The 18,375-nt window shown below is 39.3% G+C and overlaps 1 protein-coding gene across 5 annotated transcripts in view; it reads left to right on the forward strand.

Moving 5' to 3' along the window:
- Positions 1–18,375, forward strand: part of ARMC8 (armadillo repeat containing 8) — a 95,146-nt gene that overhangs the window by 56,915 nt on the left and 19,856 nt on the right. For 3 of the 5 annotated variants that reach the window (XM_010976768.3, XM_031441759.2, XM_010976769.3), the window contains 3 exons: positions 12,065–12,147; positions 12,458–12,539; positions 16,237–16,323. In XM_010976768.3, the coding sequence (XP_010975070.1) occupies positions 12,065–12,147; positions 12,458–12,539; positions 16,237–16,323 (252 nt within the window). The remainder of the gene's footprint in view (positions 1–12,064; positions 12,148–12,457; positions 12,540–16,236; positions 16,324–18,375) is intronic. The other 2 variants (XM_064491486.1, XM_064491503.1) reach the window with 1 other exon arrangement.

Consider the following 18,375-nt stretch of genomic DNA (forward strand, 5'->3'; position numbering starts at 1 on the left):
GGGTAGGATGTTTTTTCTTTTTAAATTGAACAATTTTTTTTTTACTGAACAATTTTTTTTGAGTGGTATAGGCAGAAAAAAAATTTGAAAGAAGAATGAGAATTTTTCTTCTACCCTCTTTTTCCTGGCAAAGAAAGTTATATTTTCAGGGACATTGTGAGGATGAGATAATGTATTTAAAATATTTATCATGGTGCCTGTAGGTGCTCAATAAATGGAAGCATTTATTAGAATATCTTAAAAGGCTTCATTGGAAGATTCAAAATAGATATATATTTTTAAGTGCATTAGGAGAAAAGCCAAACAATGTTGGGGTATAAATAAAAGAGGTTTAGAGTGAAGGCAGTGATCTTATGCTATAAATTTCCAAGACTATTAGTTATTCATTCTAGTCAAAAGAATACTTATATTTCAGAAGCATAGGCTCTTTCTTTAGTTTATCTATATTTAGTGACAAGATGTCTTCTTACTCTCATAATTATACTTTAAAATGTATTTAAAATACTCATTTTCAAAACTTTTTGTTGTTGTAGCATGCCCTCTGAGGCACAAAATATAATTTTGCTTTTCTTAGAGTTAATTAGAACTTACAATATAAGTCAATATGTTGGTTAAAATCATAGGTAGTAGTTGTCTTGAGAAAAGTGAGGAGGCCAAATTCTGTCTAACTTTGGTTATCTAATATTACTGTCAGTGGTTACCACAGATGTCATTTCTCCAGAGTCATCATTCATATGAAATTGTATCCCAAATACATGTGTTCAAATTTTGGACAAACGTAAATTTCCTATATTTTTGAAGTTATACGATTTTAAAATGTATTTGTAAATTTAGGTCAGTTTTTCTTAATGTCTTTCTGCTCTCTCAGAAACTTGATAAATACCTCACTTTGAACATTTTTATCATTTATTATAGCATGATTTTATTACTAGTTGGTCTTCTGTGTAATGGTGTAATTGTACCATGAAGTTATATATTTAAATATTTTGCAAAGTTCAATAATTCTAAATGGTTATTTAAAAGGTACACTGTCAAAATTCTGTGTTTGTCTCTGCCATGATATCAGGCAGATGTGAAGAATTATTTCTAAGCCTTAGCCTACGTGTTGAAACAAATGCCTGGAATATTTTTTGAAGGTTTTCGATGGTACCACAGAAGTAGCACCCTTCAGGACTTGGTTCTGCTACCAAATAACAACAAATTCATTCAGAATTCCTTGACTTAATCTGTGGTTAAATTGTTAGTTGTCGTCTGAAAGCTAATCTACCAAAGAATTTTAAATGAACTCTGCAGCATTGATTCATGATGGTAAGTATTTTTAAAGAGTTCACCATGACAGGACCAGGTTTTGCCACTTGCCCACAGTATTGAGACCCTTGGCCTTCAGCTTACTGAAAGAAGCAAACCTGGGAGTGATAATGCTATATACAGAATAGAGGTATTTATAAAATCAAGTAATGAATTTTTGTTTCAGAATTTGATTAAAGGGAGAGATAAAATTGAGTGTTACACTGCGATATCGTAGTTGCTTACATCATTGAATTACAATTCTTGTTGTTTTTTTAAAATAGGAAGTACATATTGGTTGTTTTGTTAGTTGTTTAATAATCAAGACAGATGTCTTATAAACCAGGAAATGGGCTAAAATATGGTCTGTATTAGATCTGTAGAGCTAAAATTAGTGACTTAGTTGGATTTTCAAGAATATTCTATCTGGGTAGGAATGAAATGTTCGGGGTGATATAATATTTGTGGAATAGTAGGCATTGAGAAGATTGAGTTTGTAATAAAGAACCAGGATCATTGCTATGCTCTTTCCTATGATTAAAATGCTAGCACAGGAGTCAGCAAACTATATCCTCTGGGTACTCACTGCCTATATAATAATTCTGTAGCCTGTGAGCTAAAATGGTTTTTGCATTTTTAAATGGTTGGGGGAGGGGGAGAACTGTAAGAAGAATAATAGAATAATATTTCCTGACATGTGAAAAGTAAATCAAATTCAAATTTGTGTCCATGGACTATGATTGACAAAAAGTCTATAAAGTTTTCTTAGAATACAGCCATGTTGATTTGCTATACGCTGCCTATGGCTGTTTTGCACTACAGTGGCAGGTTGAGTAGTTGTTTGCACAGTCATATGGCCCACAAAGCCTAAAATATTTACCATCTGGCCCTTTGCAGAAAAAGTTTGCTCACCCTGTGCTAAGCTGCATAGCTAAACAAAAATGACCATAAATGAGTTTGGTGAGAAGCTGCATTTCCCATTTGCCTCTTTGTACTAGGCTATAGGAAGAAGTGGGGCCCTACTGAAGCCGGGGAGAGGGAGGTCAGTTGTCTGAGTTCCTGAAAGAGAGGCATTATCAAGTGTGATATGACATCGTCACTGGATTCTTTTCCTACATGTTGGTCCCCTTATTTGAATGATTTGGCATGTCACAGACCCTGGACAAATTGGATAATAACTATGGCTTTTGGTTATGTTTGGAAACATTATTAGATTCTATGTATTAATTAGCAGAATGGCCTGAATAAAGATTTTTCACCATGCCAACGAGAAAAATTAAGATCTAATTAAAAATTAAGACAAAGGAAGATATTTGCTTTCCCTTATTAAGCAAATATCTCCTCAGTCTCTGCTCTACAAAGCACTGTTAGGTGGTGTGGGGGCATGTAAAAATCTTATAATTCAGATATTTACATCAAGAGGGAGTCTGTTTGGGAAACCTAATTTAACAAAACTACCATTTATTGAGCACTTACTATGTGTGGGCACTGTGCTAATAATAAGCATTAGCACGTTATCTCCCTTAAACTGTACACAGCCTTGGAAGATAGCTAGCTGCTGCAGATCAGAAAACAAGCAGTTTTTGGCAAAACCACCCAGCTAATAAGTGACAGCCCCTACATCATGTCCCAGTCTCTCTGACTCCAAAACCTATGCTGTTAACCGTTTTATTACTTTACTCGTATAAAGTTAAATGCCATTACTAGAGCCAAATCATGATGTGGAATGGCAAGAAGTTTCACAGGAGGATATGTTGTAGTCTGAAATAGTTGAAAAAGAAAATGCTAAGAATTCAGAGAACTTAATAGTTTGTATTAGGTGGTTAAAAGCATCAGATTCAGCAAATGTGTCTTTTTCTCTCGTAGTTTTTGGTACCAAGTGGATGATGAGCTGCATTAATTATGTCCATTTATTCATCTGTCACTTATAATATACCTCCTCCTGTGTGCCCAGGGATGAAGCAGAAGACTGGTGTGTGTACCCTTTGGGAGCTTACAGTTTAAAGTAGCTAAGGAATGAGACACTAAATCGCTATGCAGTAATCCCAGGGCCTCGTGTGTGTGTAGAAAGTCTTATCTGCATTGAAAGTCGGTTTTGCTGTGATCATTACACGCAGATATGACTAAAATAAGGCTGTAATTGAAGCCTATTATGAGTGAGTCTGGAAGAGTCCGTCTACTTTAAAGTTTACAACAAGCATTCTCACCTTTTCCTTCCAGGATATTAAGATAAGTTGTTTCAGAAATTTTGACCCACAAAATGAAAACTGGCCATATTTGTTTTCCTTCTGTATCGATTAGAAATGTTTTTCTAAGGCCACTGTCTAGATGTGACTACACTGTAAATTACTGTCCTAGAAAGGAAACATCCAGAGTTAATGATGTCATACAGTACTGTTTCAGAATTTTATTTTATAGACAGCTTCCTTATGGGATAGATTTAAACTTGAGGCAGCATTTTGAAATCCTTGGGTCTTTTAGCTATAATGTTCATAACTAGAATGTAAGCCCCATAGAATTGGTACCTGGTATATAGCAGATACTGTGCTTGTATTTATTGAGTAAATTGTGTTATGTCTGGACATTAGAATTCAGCCAGCCAGCCTGTTGGATAGTTAAGACCGTTGCATGCACGACCATGTGTAGAGGAGTCGGGGCTGAGCAGGGCCATTGTGTTGTACAGTTCTTGGGGCAGGGCATCATTCAGATCCCTGGAAAGCAGTAAGAGATGGAGGGGAAGTTTTTGGTTTGTTGTTTGAATAGTTATTTATAACTGTTTTATTTATGTGCTAAAATAAAAAAGTGTAATTCAGCATCTGTTTAAACAGGTTCTATTCTGCCACTAAGCTAATGATTGAACTTTAAAAATTGAACTCTTATGTGTAGAGAAATACTGTTTTGTTAGAGGAAGTGTTGATCTATTTTTAGACATTGTAAGTATTTCTCACACAATGTCTTTATATTTTGGTTTTAGGAGAAGTCAGGCCAAAAGAGTTCTCCTACTTTTCCTTAAAGTGTAGAAAAGTTTAAAACTTTGAGTGTTTCTTCTAAACATTTAACATAAGTGAAGTTACCCAGCTATTAAGAATATTAAAAGGTCTTGAGGTAGAAATTACAAAATACCACTTAAAGAGGCTTTTTAAAGAGCAAGAATTAAATATGGAAGCTTAAAAATGCACCCACCATTAGAACCCCCTCCTCTTCATTCTGCACTCCTAAAGTGAAGTGATTCTGCTCCCAGGCTTAGACCTGCAGGACAGGTTATTAGATGTTAATTTCAGTTCCGTGCCTTCAAGAGAAAGGACCAAAAGTAGGCCCTGTAGGTCAACTCTTAGAATGCTTTGTTTTTCAGTTTTCTGGCTGAAAGGACGTGTAATTTCCCCAAACCCCTTGCCTCCCAAGATTGTGGAGTTAGAGAAATTTGGTAGGAATGTGGGAGTGTAGAGCAATGGAAGACTGAGAGAATGGAAGAAATGCTTTGTAAAATGTTTACTGAGACTCCAGAATATAACGTTTTGATCAGTGATCTGTCCTAAGAGAAGCTATATATCTTTAAGGAAAAAAAAAAAGAGGCTTTGGTAAAAACTACCCTTTATTTTTTAAATATTTTTGCTAGAGGAAAATGTCAGGTAATCTTAATATTGGAGCAGCAGCAAAGATACTACATAGACTAGGCTGTGGCTGGGAAAACCTGCAGTGCTCATCCAGAGCAGACGGGGCTTGAGGCCTGAGAACAGTAGGATACTAGTTCTGTTTAGTTGGTATCTGCTGGAGCTAGATCCTGATTCTAGACTGGAGATCAGATTATAAGGGAATTTTTTGAATTTAAAAGTCAGTGGGACTCTCGCGGTTTCTTCACAGTGTTCTCTTAACTTACATTTTCGCCATTGACTTGCGTCCTCTCTGACCTTTGGCATTTATGCTTCCAGCCCTAACTGAATGACTGATTTGTCACCGTCTCTCTTGGAGGCCCTGTGAGTTGTACCTTTTCTTTTTCACTTGTCCATCCAGTTTATTAGTGATGACCTCTTTTGCCTCATACGTCATATACTGATCTTTATTGGCCTAGGGCGTCTGTATATAATCTGTACTTCCCAGAGCACTGACAGCTTTTAAAGTTCTCTTCTCTAATTTGCAAAGTCAGGTCTCAACTTAATTACTAAGGCTAAGCAAAAATCTCTTCTTTAAGCACAGCGAGTAGAAAGGACCTCACGCTGGAAATAAGAAAACCCAGTGAAGTCCCAGTTCTGTCCCAGTTTGTCTAGAGAACCTGGGCCAGTGACTTAATCTTCCTGAATTTTGAGATCTTATTGATCAACCAAAGAAGTTGGATAAGTTTATTTCTAAGACCTCTACAGATTTTAACATTATCCAGCTAAAAATTAACAGCCGTAAATGCACTTAGTTCTTTCAGAGAGTCGTGTGCTGCCATTAATGCCATGCCAGAAGAATGCAGTGAGAGAATGGTTTCTCCACCGAGCCTGTTAAGGAGCGAGCGCTGCAGCCGCCCTTGCTTGATCCATGGAAGGCCATGTACTGCTGGGGTTTTTCTTTGCTTGTTTTGCTTTGTTTTAATAATGGAGAAATGGCATGAGGATGTACTCAGGGATTATCAGTATTAAGTGCTCAAGCATATTCATGATGTATGTGGCATCATCTCCTTTAGTTAAGTATTCTGTGGCAAAATCAGTATGGTCACTTCATAAAACCCAGGAAAAGTTTGGTTTTCCATTTTTAGGAATAGATTCCTCCCTAGTCCCCTACCAGTGCTACTCAGTCCACCAGATAAGCTGGTTGTACGTGTTTATCTCACTCTAATGTTTACCTTGTTGTCTCTTAACCCTTCTCCTTTCTCCCAGCCTCTACCTCGTTTCCCAAACCAGTCAGCTGCACTGTTATCTGATCTGATCTTGTGCTCATAGGGCTCAACTTTTAAAAAAAAGATAAGTTAAATGAGGAGCTGGTCCTTAAGTAAGTGGCCCCTAGTAGGAAAGACTCGAGTGTGTGCTCCAGGACTCATCAACATTGACACTTCTGAGACGGAAGTGTTGCCATTTACATCTGACAGGTTCAGGCTTTCTCATGGACCCTTTTTCCTTGCCAGACCTGCTCTTTCTTCCTGACCTCCTTGTGCTACACTCTGCTTGGCTGCTTAGTCTGTGGTGCTTTAAGTAGACTTTCTGGATTTGGTACCTTATCATCTTCAATCTAAGATGGCTGCCTCTCCTGACTTACAAAGTTTAATTCCAAGTCTTCACTCTTTCTAGACAGTTCTATCTTGTTATCTTCTGTTGGACCTCTTTCTAGAAACCTTTCACAGAAGCCCATTTGAAATCAAGTTGTATTTGCCTGGTCATTGTGCACATTAGCATAGATAATTCTACATAAAGAAAGTCCAACTCCCTTGACTCTGAACCCACCGACTTTGAATTGTCTGAGAAGTTTGGTGATATGAGTAAGAATCTGCTTCATTTCAGTTTCCACATCTTCTGCTTGATATGTTTCCATCACAGTTCGGAGTCCACTCTGAAGTTTGTAGTGCCTGGAAACTGCTTCATCCTGGGTCATGCTGGCAGAATAGCTGTGCCTTGTTTTTTTAAACTCCCTGACCCTTCTAGTTCTTCAGTTTTCTGAGGAAAAGATGGTGTATGACTTGGCCACAACTAAGTTCTGGGTCCACTAGAACACATGGAGGGCTAGGAAATTCCCTTATAAGCCATTTGTATCTTGTTAACACTCCCATATGTGCCATGAACCACTGCCTTAGGATTATCTGGGCTCTGCATCTTCCCCATGACCCTCTAGGCTGACTGCCCTTCTCTCCCACAGGCCATCGGGATCTCCTGTCCCAAGGCAGGGGCCTCAAATCCAGTTCCAGTAGATCTTCATCTTCCTGTACAAGAGCTACAGTGTCAGAGACAAAAAGCTTAGCAAAAGCACGTAGTCATGAAGACACCAGCAGGAGGTACAAAATACCTAGTCCACTGACCTAAAACGTGGTCAGTTTAGGGTTCAGCATTTTTTAATGTGATTTAATTCTATAGTTAAATATACAGCCTAATCCTCTAGAAGAGTAGAGAAAGAGAGATGGCTTCTCCACTCTGAGGATTCCGTCCACCACTAGTGTTCATCCTGGCCAGGCACAGTGTCTATGTAATAGAGGGCACTCTCTCTCTCTTCTTCTTTCTCTCTCCTCTCTCTCTCTCTTTCTCTTGACAAGAACCACAGGGCAGAACAACTTCAGCCTCCACTTGGCATTGCTTTTATGCCCTAGAAAGGCCCAAAGATCCTTTGCAGGGGCTAGGACTTGGCTGTCCATGATTATCAAGGCTTTCCAGCACAGCACTGGGGTTGGTGAAAGGCTCCATGGAGAACGTGTTTTATTGTGCTTGACTTTCTGACCCCGGATCTGAGAAGCTATCTAGTGCTCTGTTTGACCTTCATGTGGGTCAGAGGGCTATGGCAGTGACCACTGCCACCTGCTTCCCAGCTGACCTGAAATCTCTCTGGATTTGATTCCAAACCTTTCTCTGCTTTGTAATCCCGTTTTTATCCTCATCTGGTCAGTGTATTCACTATACTCTTTTTACAAAACTATGGTTTAATCATGTTGCTCATTCACATAGCCTCAGTCTTTTGGATTGGAATCCTAGATTCACATTCTGATTTTGCATCATTTTCACCCACTTGCTCCCAGACTGATACCTTGATGGAGAAGGTGGACCAGACACCCAAGCAGTGTGCTTTCTGGAACCCTAGCAGGGTTACTGAAGTCCCTCCGTATCAAATTTGGTTACAAATCAGGGCCTCTTACTGCAGACATTTTGATAGGCTATGACTTTAAGAAGATCACCTTGTGCCTGCAGAGAATATACTTCCAGATATTCTACTGTTTTGTATCCTAAATTAGGAGACAGGTTTCCCAGCCACCTTACAGCTGTCCTCCATCCCCAGCATTTCAGCTACCACAACCCCCGGAAAACTTGAAAGAAAGCTGAAGGCTCCACTTTAATGTTGCAGTGATTAGCCACTAACGCAGTTCTCTGGTGTCCTCTGGCCTGAGCCGGAATGTTCTCTGGTAAGGTCATTTAATGGCCATTTCCCAACTGATAGTAAAACTCCCATTCTTGAGAATGGATGTGTTTCCTACTTACCCATTGTACTGATTTCACTCTGTTTGCTTTAAGCCCCGTTGCCCCTGTCATTCATAATAAGTTCTCTTGCTAACATAGGTTCAGGTGCCAGAGCACTCATTAAACAGTGCATTGCACTTCCTTAGTCAACACTGTACGTTTGGTGGGAGCAAGGGCTCTCAGTCCCTCGTCAACATTGTGTCTTCAAGTTTTAAAACCATGCCTAGCACTCAGTGGGCGCGCAGGTATATTCTGAGTAAGTAAATGTGGGCATGTAGATAGGAGCTATGTCCTATTTTCCCTTCCTCCCTGCTTTTGACCTCTTGTCTAACTGGTTCTACACCATCTCCAGTCTCTTCAAACCAACCTTGCTTCCCATGTCACTTCTGAACAACATGGTAGTTTTGCCCATACAGACTAACACAATTTTTATTTACCTGATTGCAGTGAATTGGAGGTAGAATAATCATTGCTCTGCCCCCTCATTTTACTGAAGGCCCAGAGAGGTCAAGAGACCTGCTCAGGAGCATAGAGCAAATCTATGTGCCTACATGTTTGCTGCACCTGTCCTATCCCTTGGCTGAGTTACATCTTTGGTTGGATGTGGCTAGTGAATATTGTCCAGAAGCCTCTTTCAAGTCTTTCCTGTGCCCAGGTTTCTTAAGCTCCTGAAGCCAGTGTAATAGTATTTCCCAGTTCTTAGAAAGTAATCATGTGTCCCTGTCCCTACCCCAGCCCCACCACTTTATTCTCTGATAATACAGTTACAGTCAGCACAGGCAACTGTTTCTCCCAGATTATCCCTTCTCATTCTCAAGTGAAAATTATTTCCCAAGCCACTTGGAAGGAGTTTTCAGGCTTCTGCATCTAGCTGTCAAATACCTGAGACTTTGTCCCAAGTTTTAGTTTTCTTTCCATGCTGAAGGTGATCCTGATTTGGCCTTGTCTTTTTCAAGAACAGTGGCTAGTGCTTGACTGAAGTAACCTGCCAGCCAACCAGCCTTTTGACAGTTGCTATAGCACAAAAGATTAGATAACTTGGAAAACACTCTAATCCCAAAGAAATAGTAATAAGGTCCTAACTATTTTATTGGAGTGAGAATAGTGATGGAATGAATATAACGTATAGCGCAGAATCACTTGATTCAGGAAGAGGTGGAGTCAAAATTAACAGATGTAGTACCTGGGTGGCTGGGAGAGTAACACCATTAGCAGAGAGAGACAGTCAAAGAGAAGAAGCAGGTTTCGGGAGAGAAGATAGTAGGACATCATGAGTTAGATCAAACATTGTGGAGCCTTTGTGTTTAGCAACAGTTGGAAATATGAAGCTAGACATCAAGAAAGAGAATTACCCATATCGAGCTGATTTTTGAAGTCATAACATTGTCGTGAATGTAGAGTGAGGATAAAGAGAGCTTTGGGACACATGTCCATTTAAGGAAGGGAAGGGGTGAGAGGGTTGTAATGTAAAGAGGTTAAAGTTGGGACACTTAGGTCTTATGACATAGGAGTTTCGTTGTAAGAGTGGGAGGTGGGGCAGGCCAAGGAGAAGGATCCAGTGGGGTGGGGCAGAGTAAAGATACGAGAAAGACATGTGGGGAAGTAGTTTCTGGATCAAGATGGAAGGGCTTTGAGCTGGACGTACCCACCTTCAACATAACCAGAGTGAAGAAAAGTGCAGATGTGTTAATGAGAGGAGGGAAGTTGAGGCAGCTTATGTCCCAGAAAGAAAGCAATGTCCCTGCAAAAATGAGGTGATCACAGAGGGACTGAGGGTATGAGGGAGGAAGGAGGGATTCGGAGTAGGAGGTAAACATCCTGAGGAATCTGGGAGTCTCCTGCAGGTGAGTGCAAGGCTGGTGGTCCTGCAGTGAGGGTCCCACTGAGGTGAGGTTGCATCCCTGAGAGACCAGGCAGCCAGGCTGGGTGGTTTTTCTACTGTAATATCAGCAGTTTGGGATCTGAAGCAGGACTGAGTGAGGGGAGGACAGTGGATAGGATTTGACTATATGGAGCATCTGAGCAAGGCATCCAGGTCAGAGAGAAAAATATGAGGGTTGAATAGATAGGTAGGCGGTGAGAAAGGGAGGTGTTTGGGGGCTAGAAGTGACAATGAAGACAAGGTGAGATGCATAAAAGTAAGGAGGAGATTAGGGTTGGTCCAGGGTGAGGAATAATTCCACTATGTAAGTTTTCTTCAGCCACTGTGGAACCTGCAAATCATTATGGATTGTTTGTTTGTTTGTTTTGTATTAAAGACCATTCCTCCTGTCCTGTGGCTGAAGCGTGGTTCTCTGGTCTTAATAGTCAATAGTTGTCTTCTCCATTGCACTGTTCTTTTCAACTCTGTTTTCGTCTCTCCCCATCTGGTTTGAAAATCTGGAGATTACCCACCGCCTCCTATTCTGAGTTCAGCCTTCTCACTCCTCTCATTTTAGTCTGGGTTAGTGAACAACCTTGCTGCACACTGGACTCTAAGGTTTAAAAAAAAAAAAATTACAGGTGTCTGGGCCCCACCCACAGAGAATCTGATTTAATTGGCATGGGACTTTTTTTTTATTTAAACTCCCCAGGTGATCTTCCCACAACTTCTCCTGACCAGGTGTTCTCTCAGGTGAAAGGAGTAACTCCCATTACTGTGTGGCCCACACTGGGAGCTGCCTGACGAGCAGGGGACGGTTTCTCTCACCAGGGCTGTGTTACCAGCATGACTGAGCAGGAGGCCTCTGGAGTCAGATGCCTGGGTTCCAGTCTCAGCTCTGTGATCCTAAGCAACCTCTGGATTTTCTGGAAGCCTTAATTTCCTAATATGCTGATGGGGAATAATAGTGCCTACAAAAGCGTTAGGTCATATAAGGTCACATGCTTATTAGCACAGTGCCTGGCACATAGAAAATACTCAATAAATATTAGTTGTTTTTGTTAATATTTGTGTTGTAATTGCATTAGCATTTTTTCTAATATGCTGTTTTTCCAAAGGACCATGCAAGTTAAAACTTAATTTCTTCTACATACTACTTTGTATGTATACATTGCTTAATGAAGGAAAATCCTAGGCTATCTTGTTTTTAAATCTTAAAAAATAATAATGCTTCATGATTGTAATGATTACATGTAGCAGGACTTGGTGCTACAGTGAAAGTAGGCAAGGAATACTTTTCTGAATATTTAGCTTAGTTCCAGTTTGCTTGGTGAGAAAGTAGCCACAGAGTAGCTCTGTCAGAGACCCACAGATTTCATTTCATAAGGGCTGAGTGTGGACCGTGATTTTTCTAGAAACTCCCTCTGTCAGGAAACCCGCCTGATGGCAGTTTAGTTACATCTTTTGCTTTTTCTCAGTACTGTGTATGCAACACCTCTGCAATATTTATGCCATGTAATTATTGTTTTAAGTGTTTTTAAAAATAAATGAAGAAATATAATCTGCCCCTTATGCCTGTCATTCAGTCTGGCAGGTCCTTGGTGGGGTAGCCCTACATTTCTGACGAGCTGCCTGCCCCCACTGCAAAATGATTGTTCCAGAGGTAAAAACCTGATAAAAACAACATTAAACTTAAAATGGACACTAACATACTTGCATTTACAAGCAGTGAAGTTTATCATCTTCGTGTTGTTATTTATGCAGCATTAACCTTTTTCTCCAGATCATTGAGACTGAAAATATGATGGACCGAATTGTGACTGGCTTGTCTGAGTCTAGTGTCAAGGTGCGGTTAGCTGCCGTCAGGTATGAGCTTTAAATGGCCTGAATAAAAATCTTTTGCCGTGTGTTTAACCTGTTTCCTTTCCAGACCTTCACCAAGTAAGCACAGAGTCCAAATGTTACTTGACAGTATTCTCAGGTGAATTCATACAGTGTGTAACATTATTTAACAGAGAAGCTAGCCTGAAAAGCCGTGAAGTCCTGAAGTAGTTGAATTAACAATGTCTGTAGATATACTTGAAGTGTATGTTAGTCATTGTGAAGTACCAAGCAGTGTGTTTGAAGAGTAAAAGTTTCAGCTTCTTGTGAAGCTAATTTTGATTATTCTTTGTAGATGTTTGCACAGTTTATCTAGATCTGTGCAGCAGCTTCGAACCAGTTTCCAGGATCACGCCGTGTGGAAACCTTTGATGAAGGTAAGAAGAAAGCAAATTCACACCCAGTCCCACAGACCTTTGGTGAGTGAGGTGGCTGACAACACTCCCTGGTCTAGGAATGTGTCTGATTTTTGTGTAAAGCATTTTGAATGTATATCTCCTCATTTCTGATGTTCTAAGACTCTCTTTAGATCTGCAGAACATGTTGGTGAAGTCAGCATCTTATGTGTGACGTGGGAAGTATATGCTTGGCTTTCTTTATTAAATAAAACTTTACTCATCTGATCTCCCTGTGTATTTAGTATTACACTTTAGACTTACATCCAGAGTCATCTTTGTAATTTTTAGTTATAAAAAAGGAAAGGAATCAGCTGTTTATGCATTTAACCTGTTCTTAGTCTTTTGGCAATCCCTGAATATTTTTTTAAAAACAATTGTTACCTCCTGTCTCTCTACCAGAAGAACTTCTTTGTTAAGACCTAAAGGTCTTCCCTTGGTGGGGAGGAGGGGGGTGGTTACATAAATATGAATGGAGACTTAGAGTATACATCAGGTTGCTGCTAATAATGTTATCCCTAATACATTACAGAACCACAGGTCAACTTGGTCTTTGGTCCATCTTTTTTTTTTCTTTTTTTAAGTGACTATACACCTTGTATTTCGCCAACGAAACTTTTTGTTTAAGATTTTGGTTTTTCATTTTGCTTTTTAGTACCTATTGTGAAAGCCACCGGGCACACTAAATCTACCAAAAATTTTCACTACAGAGCTCTTGCCGTCAGCTGAAAGCTCCAGGTTACAGTTAGAGGCATCAGTAGGGGAGCAGTAGTCAGGGGAGGAAGAGTATGAAGCGGCTTTGAGGGCAACAGGAAGGCATGAGGATTATGCAGAGAGAGGAACAGCAGGAACAGAAAATTACGCTTGTGTATGTAGGAAGCCTAAGGACGCCTCGGGACTGCAGTAGAGGTGGGATGTGGGCACCAGGTGGAGGAGTTGGACCAGTGCTTGCCTCAGTAGGGATTTTACCATTGCCACTCTTTCTTACTCTTAGATTGCACTTTTTTCATAGCAGCTTAGCCTTGATTTGTTGATTCTGTCCATTCAAGATTTCTTAAAGTGCTCTCCTGTTTCCCAAAAATAACTTCCAAATATTTTCTTTGGAGCCATTTTCATGTTCTCTGATTGCTCAGCTCAGTACTCCTCTATCATATGAATCAGAAATGGAGCAGCGTGTGGCTTCTGACTCGTTCTGCCTGGGCTAGGGTTTGGTGAGCAGTCTGAAAGGATTTTGTGTACTTGGGTACATGGGGTATGATTACCATCAACCTACTGCTTTGTTGCCCATTTAAATTGTAGTATGAAAAGCCTGGAAGTAAATCAGTGATTTATTTCAGATATTTTCAGGTTCCTATTAGTTCAGAGACTAGTTGCATGTCTACTGATTTTTTTTTTCTCCCCTCCTGCTTTTCCATGTTTTTAAATGTTGGTTAACAAACCACAGGGGAGTAGGCACTTGATTTTAACTTTTTTAAAATTTGTGATAATTTTTTGCTTTTATTTTGGTGAAATTCTATTTGGTCAGTGTTAGATGTCAACTTCTGAATTTCACATGTTGTATCTCACACTGCACTGAGTAAATGCTGTTAAGAATTTCCAAAAATCTCTTCTGTTTTAATTTATTATTAAATGTTATCTAATTTGAAAATAAAACTTGATAAAAGCACATTAATCTCTATAAAACAGTTATTTTAAAAAGTGAATCATACCAAGCAAAGCAACTTTTTTAAAACAAGTAATAACTATTTATTAATGTTTCTTCTAAAAGTTAGACATGTTTAAAGTCTTTTTTTTCTTCTTAACAAAACGCAGAATGCCCCTCTGCCCAAAAATATGCTGCTCTGAATTCAATGATTGCAAATTTCCCTGCACATAGACGAGAAATAAAGCAACTTTTTAAAGCCTTGGTAGACACTCAGTTATTTCAACCAATGATTCTAAGTAGTATAATTTTGGAAAATGATTATTTCTCTTAATTCATAAGCATTCACTGAGCACCCACTTTGTACAATGCTGTTTAGCTGATACAGGCCAGGATAAACTAGACTGTAGATACTGTTACAGATTATTCTGTCAAGAAGCTTAAATTTGTTAGTAGGAAAGGAGGTTGGTGGGGCTGCACAAAAAATATGAATAGTGGACAGTAAGAAGGGCCCTAAGAGAGGTCCCAGATGATAGCAGTGGTCACTCAGAGGAGGACAGAATGACTTCTGATTGGAAGAGCTCCAAGGAGGCTTCTGGAATGGGCCAGCCAGCCGTAAGGCGTGGGTAGAATACACACCTGAGAGATGTAGGAAGGGCATGGCAAGGGAAGGGAAGGGTGAGCAGGGTCTTCAAGTGGGTTGTGGCAAACGCAGAGATCACCCTGCCTAGTATATGAGGTTTGATCTTTATCAACTAGCTAACAATTCACAGGAGAGTTAAAATGCAGCATCTTAGGAGAACTGCTTCAGCTTTGTAATTCTTGCTTGTTCTTGGGAACATCAGACTTGATTTAGCTAAAGAAAGCAGATCATATATTTATCTCTGAAATTTTTTTTTTCTTGACGATACATTTCCAATTTGCATAACTAGAGCTTCTAGGATTCCTTTTAGGATCATAAGCCTGATCCTGCTGATTCCCAATGCAGAGAATTAATTTGAAGTGGATATTGCATATAAGTGGTAGTGTTCATGAAGCCTTCCCTCTTAGAATCTAGAGAGAAGAGGTTCTGGTAATAGCTAATGGCAACTAACATTTGTCATCATGCTCTGTTGTCTTCTGAGTTCAGTAAGAGGCCATGGCAGTTAGTTTGCTGCATAACTGCTGTGTGTCTGATCCTGTGCCCAATAACAACTATGGCGATAAGCTACCATTTTAAAAAACCTTATTTATATAGCCATTACTGTGTGCCAGTTACTGTTCTAAAATCTTGTCATATATTAATTTTCACACAACCCTATGAAGCAGGCACTATTATTACCCCCATGTTACAGCCAAGGAATTCATACACTTACGTAGTGGTTGAGCTGACGTTTGTTCTCAAGCATTCTGTATTCTTAGGGCCCATGCTGTGCTGCTTCCCTTATTATTCACTGGATCACACTTAATCTTAAATGATCCTGTCAAGAAAGCGTTGTTTTCCTCAATTTGAAAGCTCAGAGAGCTTAAGAAATGTGCTTAAGTTCACACCTCTAGTAAGTGGAGGAGTGAGGATTGGAACCAGGGCTGTGTGATTACAGTCCTGAGAACCAGTTCCCCGCCTTCCCTGCGCAATAGCTTTAATCTATCCACGTTCCTAGTCAAACAGGTCCTTCCAGAGACATCAGAAGGTCTCAGGTCCCAGGGCCATTCTGTGCTTTCATAGGTGGCCAAATGTGGTGAAATAAATTGAGCTAATTTGCCACAGAGCAGTCTCATGGCCTTCACACTTTTCATATAGACTATCTCCTCCGTGCAGCAGACCCCATCCCAGCAGTGGGTCTGTAGCTTCTCCTTCAGCAAGATAGATGAGAGGGCCTTAGTCAGTCATAATTACAGCACTAGGTAAAGTTTTACATGATATCAAGTGAGTCTTCCCTAACTCTCCAAGGTGAGGAATCAGGTTGAAAGATAAATTGTTTCTATTCTCCTTTATTTTTATGATCTCGCCTTCATGGTTCCAAACCATTAATAGTATCTTTTTTTAAAATTCCATAGGTTTTACAAAATGCACCAGATGAAATCCTAGTAGTAGCGTCTTCCATGCTATGTAATCTTCTTCTTGAATTTTCTCCAAGCAAAGAGGTTAGTGTTGATTTTCTCTTTCTAGACTTTTGCCTGGTCTACCTGGAGCTTAATCAAATAATTTTCAAAGTAGTTAACATTGAAATTTGAGGATTGGGTTGTTTAAAAACCATTTCTGAATTGTTTGGATTGGTCGGGGAGAGGGGGCAAATTAAAATATTTTAAAGTAATGGTTATCATTTCATGTTATCCCTTTTATGCCTGGCATGTGCAGTTTATTTAAAAGATATTATAGCTTACAGTCAGTCTAAACTGCCTGCAACTGTAAGTGTACGAAATAATTACACAAGAAATAGACTATTTTTAAATTATATTTACTGAAGAATAAATTGACTCTATTTTGTAAACCAGGATTACAAGTCATTTCCAGGAGATAACTGCTGACATTGGAAAATAATCTTTTTAATGTTTAATGTTAATGGTAGTTGTTTAGGGAGGGATTGCATTTGGGAATACCTTTTTCCTTTTATTCATTTTATAAGTTGTTTGAGCATGCGTTATTTTTATAATAGGGAAAATGGAAGTAAACTTTAATAAAGTTAGTAAAGCAGTGGAGAAAATCTTGTAGAGTTAGTTTTATCATGTTAAAATATCTCTGGTCTGTCCCATCAAGAACTTGGTTTAGATACCATCTTTTGTTACATGCATCTAGTGGTCCCATTTTGGTGAGTTTCTTTTCTGCATTGTAACACCTTGGGCTTTTGACTGGTATTTAGGAAGACATTAGTAATAAGGTCGAGGTTCAGAGACAGTTATTCAAGCAGAAATCTTGGAACAAAAGGGGAGAGTAGTAGTTGTTCTGAATGAAGAGGAAGGCAAGATAGGATGCCAGAACTTCCATCTGTTCCCGTGCCCTGGTGGTGGGGGTCTCAGCCTGAGGGTGATCTGGTTGCAGTCAGTGCCACACCGTTAGTCATCGTGGACAGCTCTTAGGTTGCCTCAGATCCACCTTCAGAATATTTAGAATCTGGTTAGAAAGTAAAATAGATGAGCTCAGGTATAGAGTCATTAATACAACTGATTTTTTAATATTAAAAATAAACTAGATCCTTAACTGGAAGGAAAGGAAATGGTATAAGAACATTTAATGGGCCAGTTGACAGAATTGGAATATGGACTGTAGATCCAGTTAAAGTATTGTTTTAGTGTCAATTTCTCTGAATTTGATAACTGTGGTTACCTAAGAGAATATCCTTGTTCTTAGGAAATACACATTGAAGCATTAAGGGTAAAGTGTCATGATGCTTGCATTCTACTTTCAAATGGTTCAGAAGAAGATAAATAATGTGGATATGGGTGTGTAGAATGAGAGAGATAATGATAAAACAAATATTGCAACAGATTAGAAATTGGTGAATCTGGGGGGAAAAAATGTGGAAGTTCCTTATTTAGTCTTGCTGCTTTGTAAGTTTGAACTCATTTCAGAATAAAAAGTTTTTTTAAAACTCCACATGTGTACCCTTCTTCAAAATGTCATCTTGAAAGTCACTGCCCTTTTTCTCAGTAAGTCAGTCTGAATTGCTTAAGACGTTTCTAGAATCCACTTGAAAGATGGTCTTTTAAGCATTCATTGGTGGTGGTGAATCAGTTCTCTAAGGTTTGAATTTTTAGAAACCATCAAAACCTATTTTCAGCCAAGTATCATAAATAAAGTTGTCAAACTAATGTATGCTACTTTAGGTATAAAATGTGATATAAGTATAAAAGTACAAGGCTATTTTGCTTGTATGATTGATAGGTAGTCCTGAAAGTAGTTCTAAAAGATGAACTCTGCAGCATGTTGATGAGTAAGATTAACAATTTGGAATGAAGGTAGTTCCATTCTAAACCAGCCATATCTCTTCAGAGTCACAGCTCATAAAGAACACCCCAGATGCATGCACGCTCGAAGCAGGGAGCGGCCCTCTCAGAGGAGGGCGAGGAGAGTGTGGAACTAGGCATTGGGATCCCAAGGGTATGTACAAAACGTGCACAGAATTAGGGTGTCTCCTGAGTCTTTCAGGACTGCAAAGAAAAGGAAACGAGAGGGCTTATTTTGGTTTTTGGATTTGT

The sequence above is a fragment of the Camelus dromedarius genome, chromosome 2, assembly GCF_036321535.1.
Source record: "Camelus dromedarius isolate mCamDro1 chromosome 2, mCamDro1.pat, whole genome shotgun sequence".
NCBI lineage: Eukaryota > Metazoa > Chordata > Mammalia > Artiodactyla > Camelidae > Camelus > Camelus dromedarius.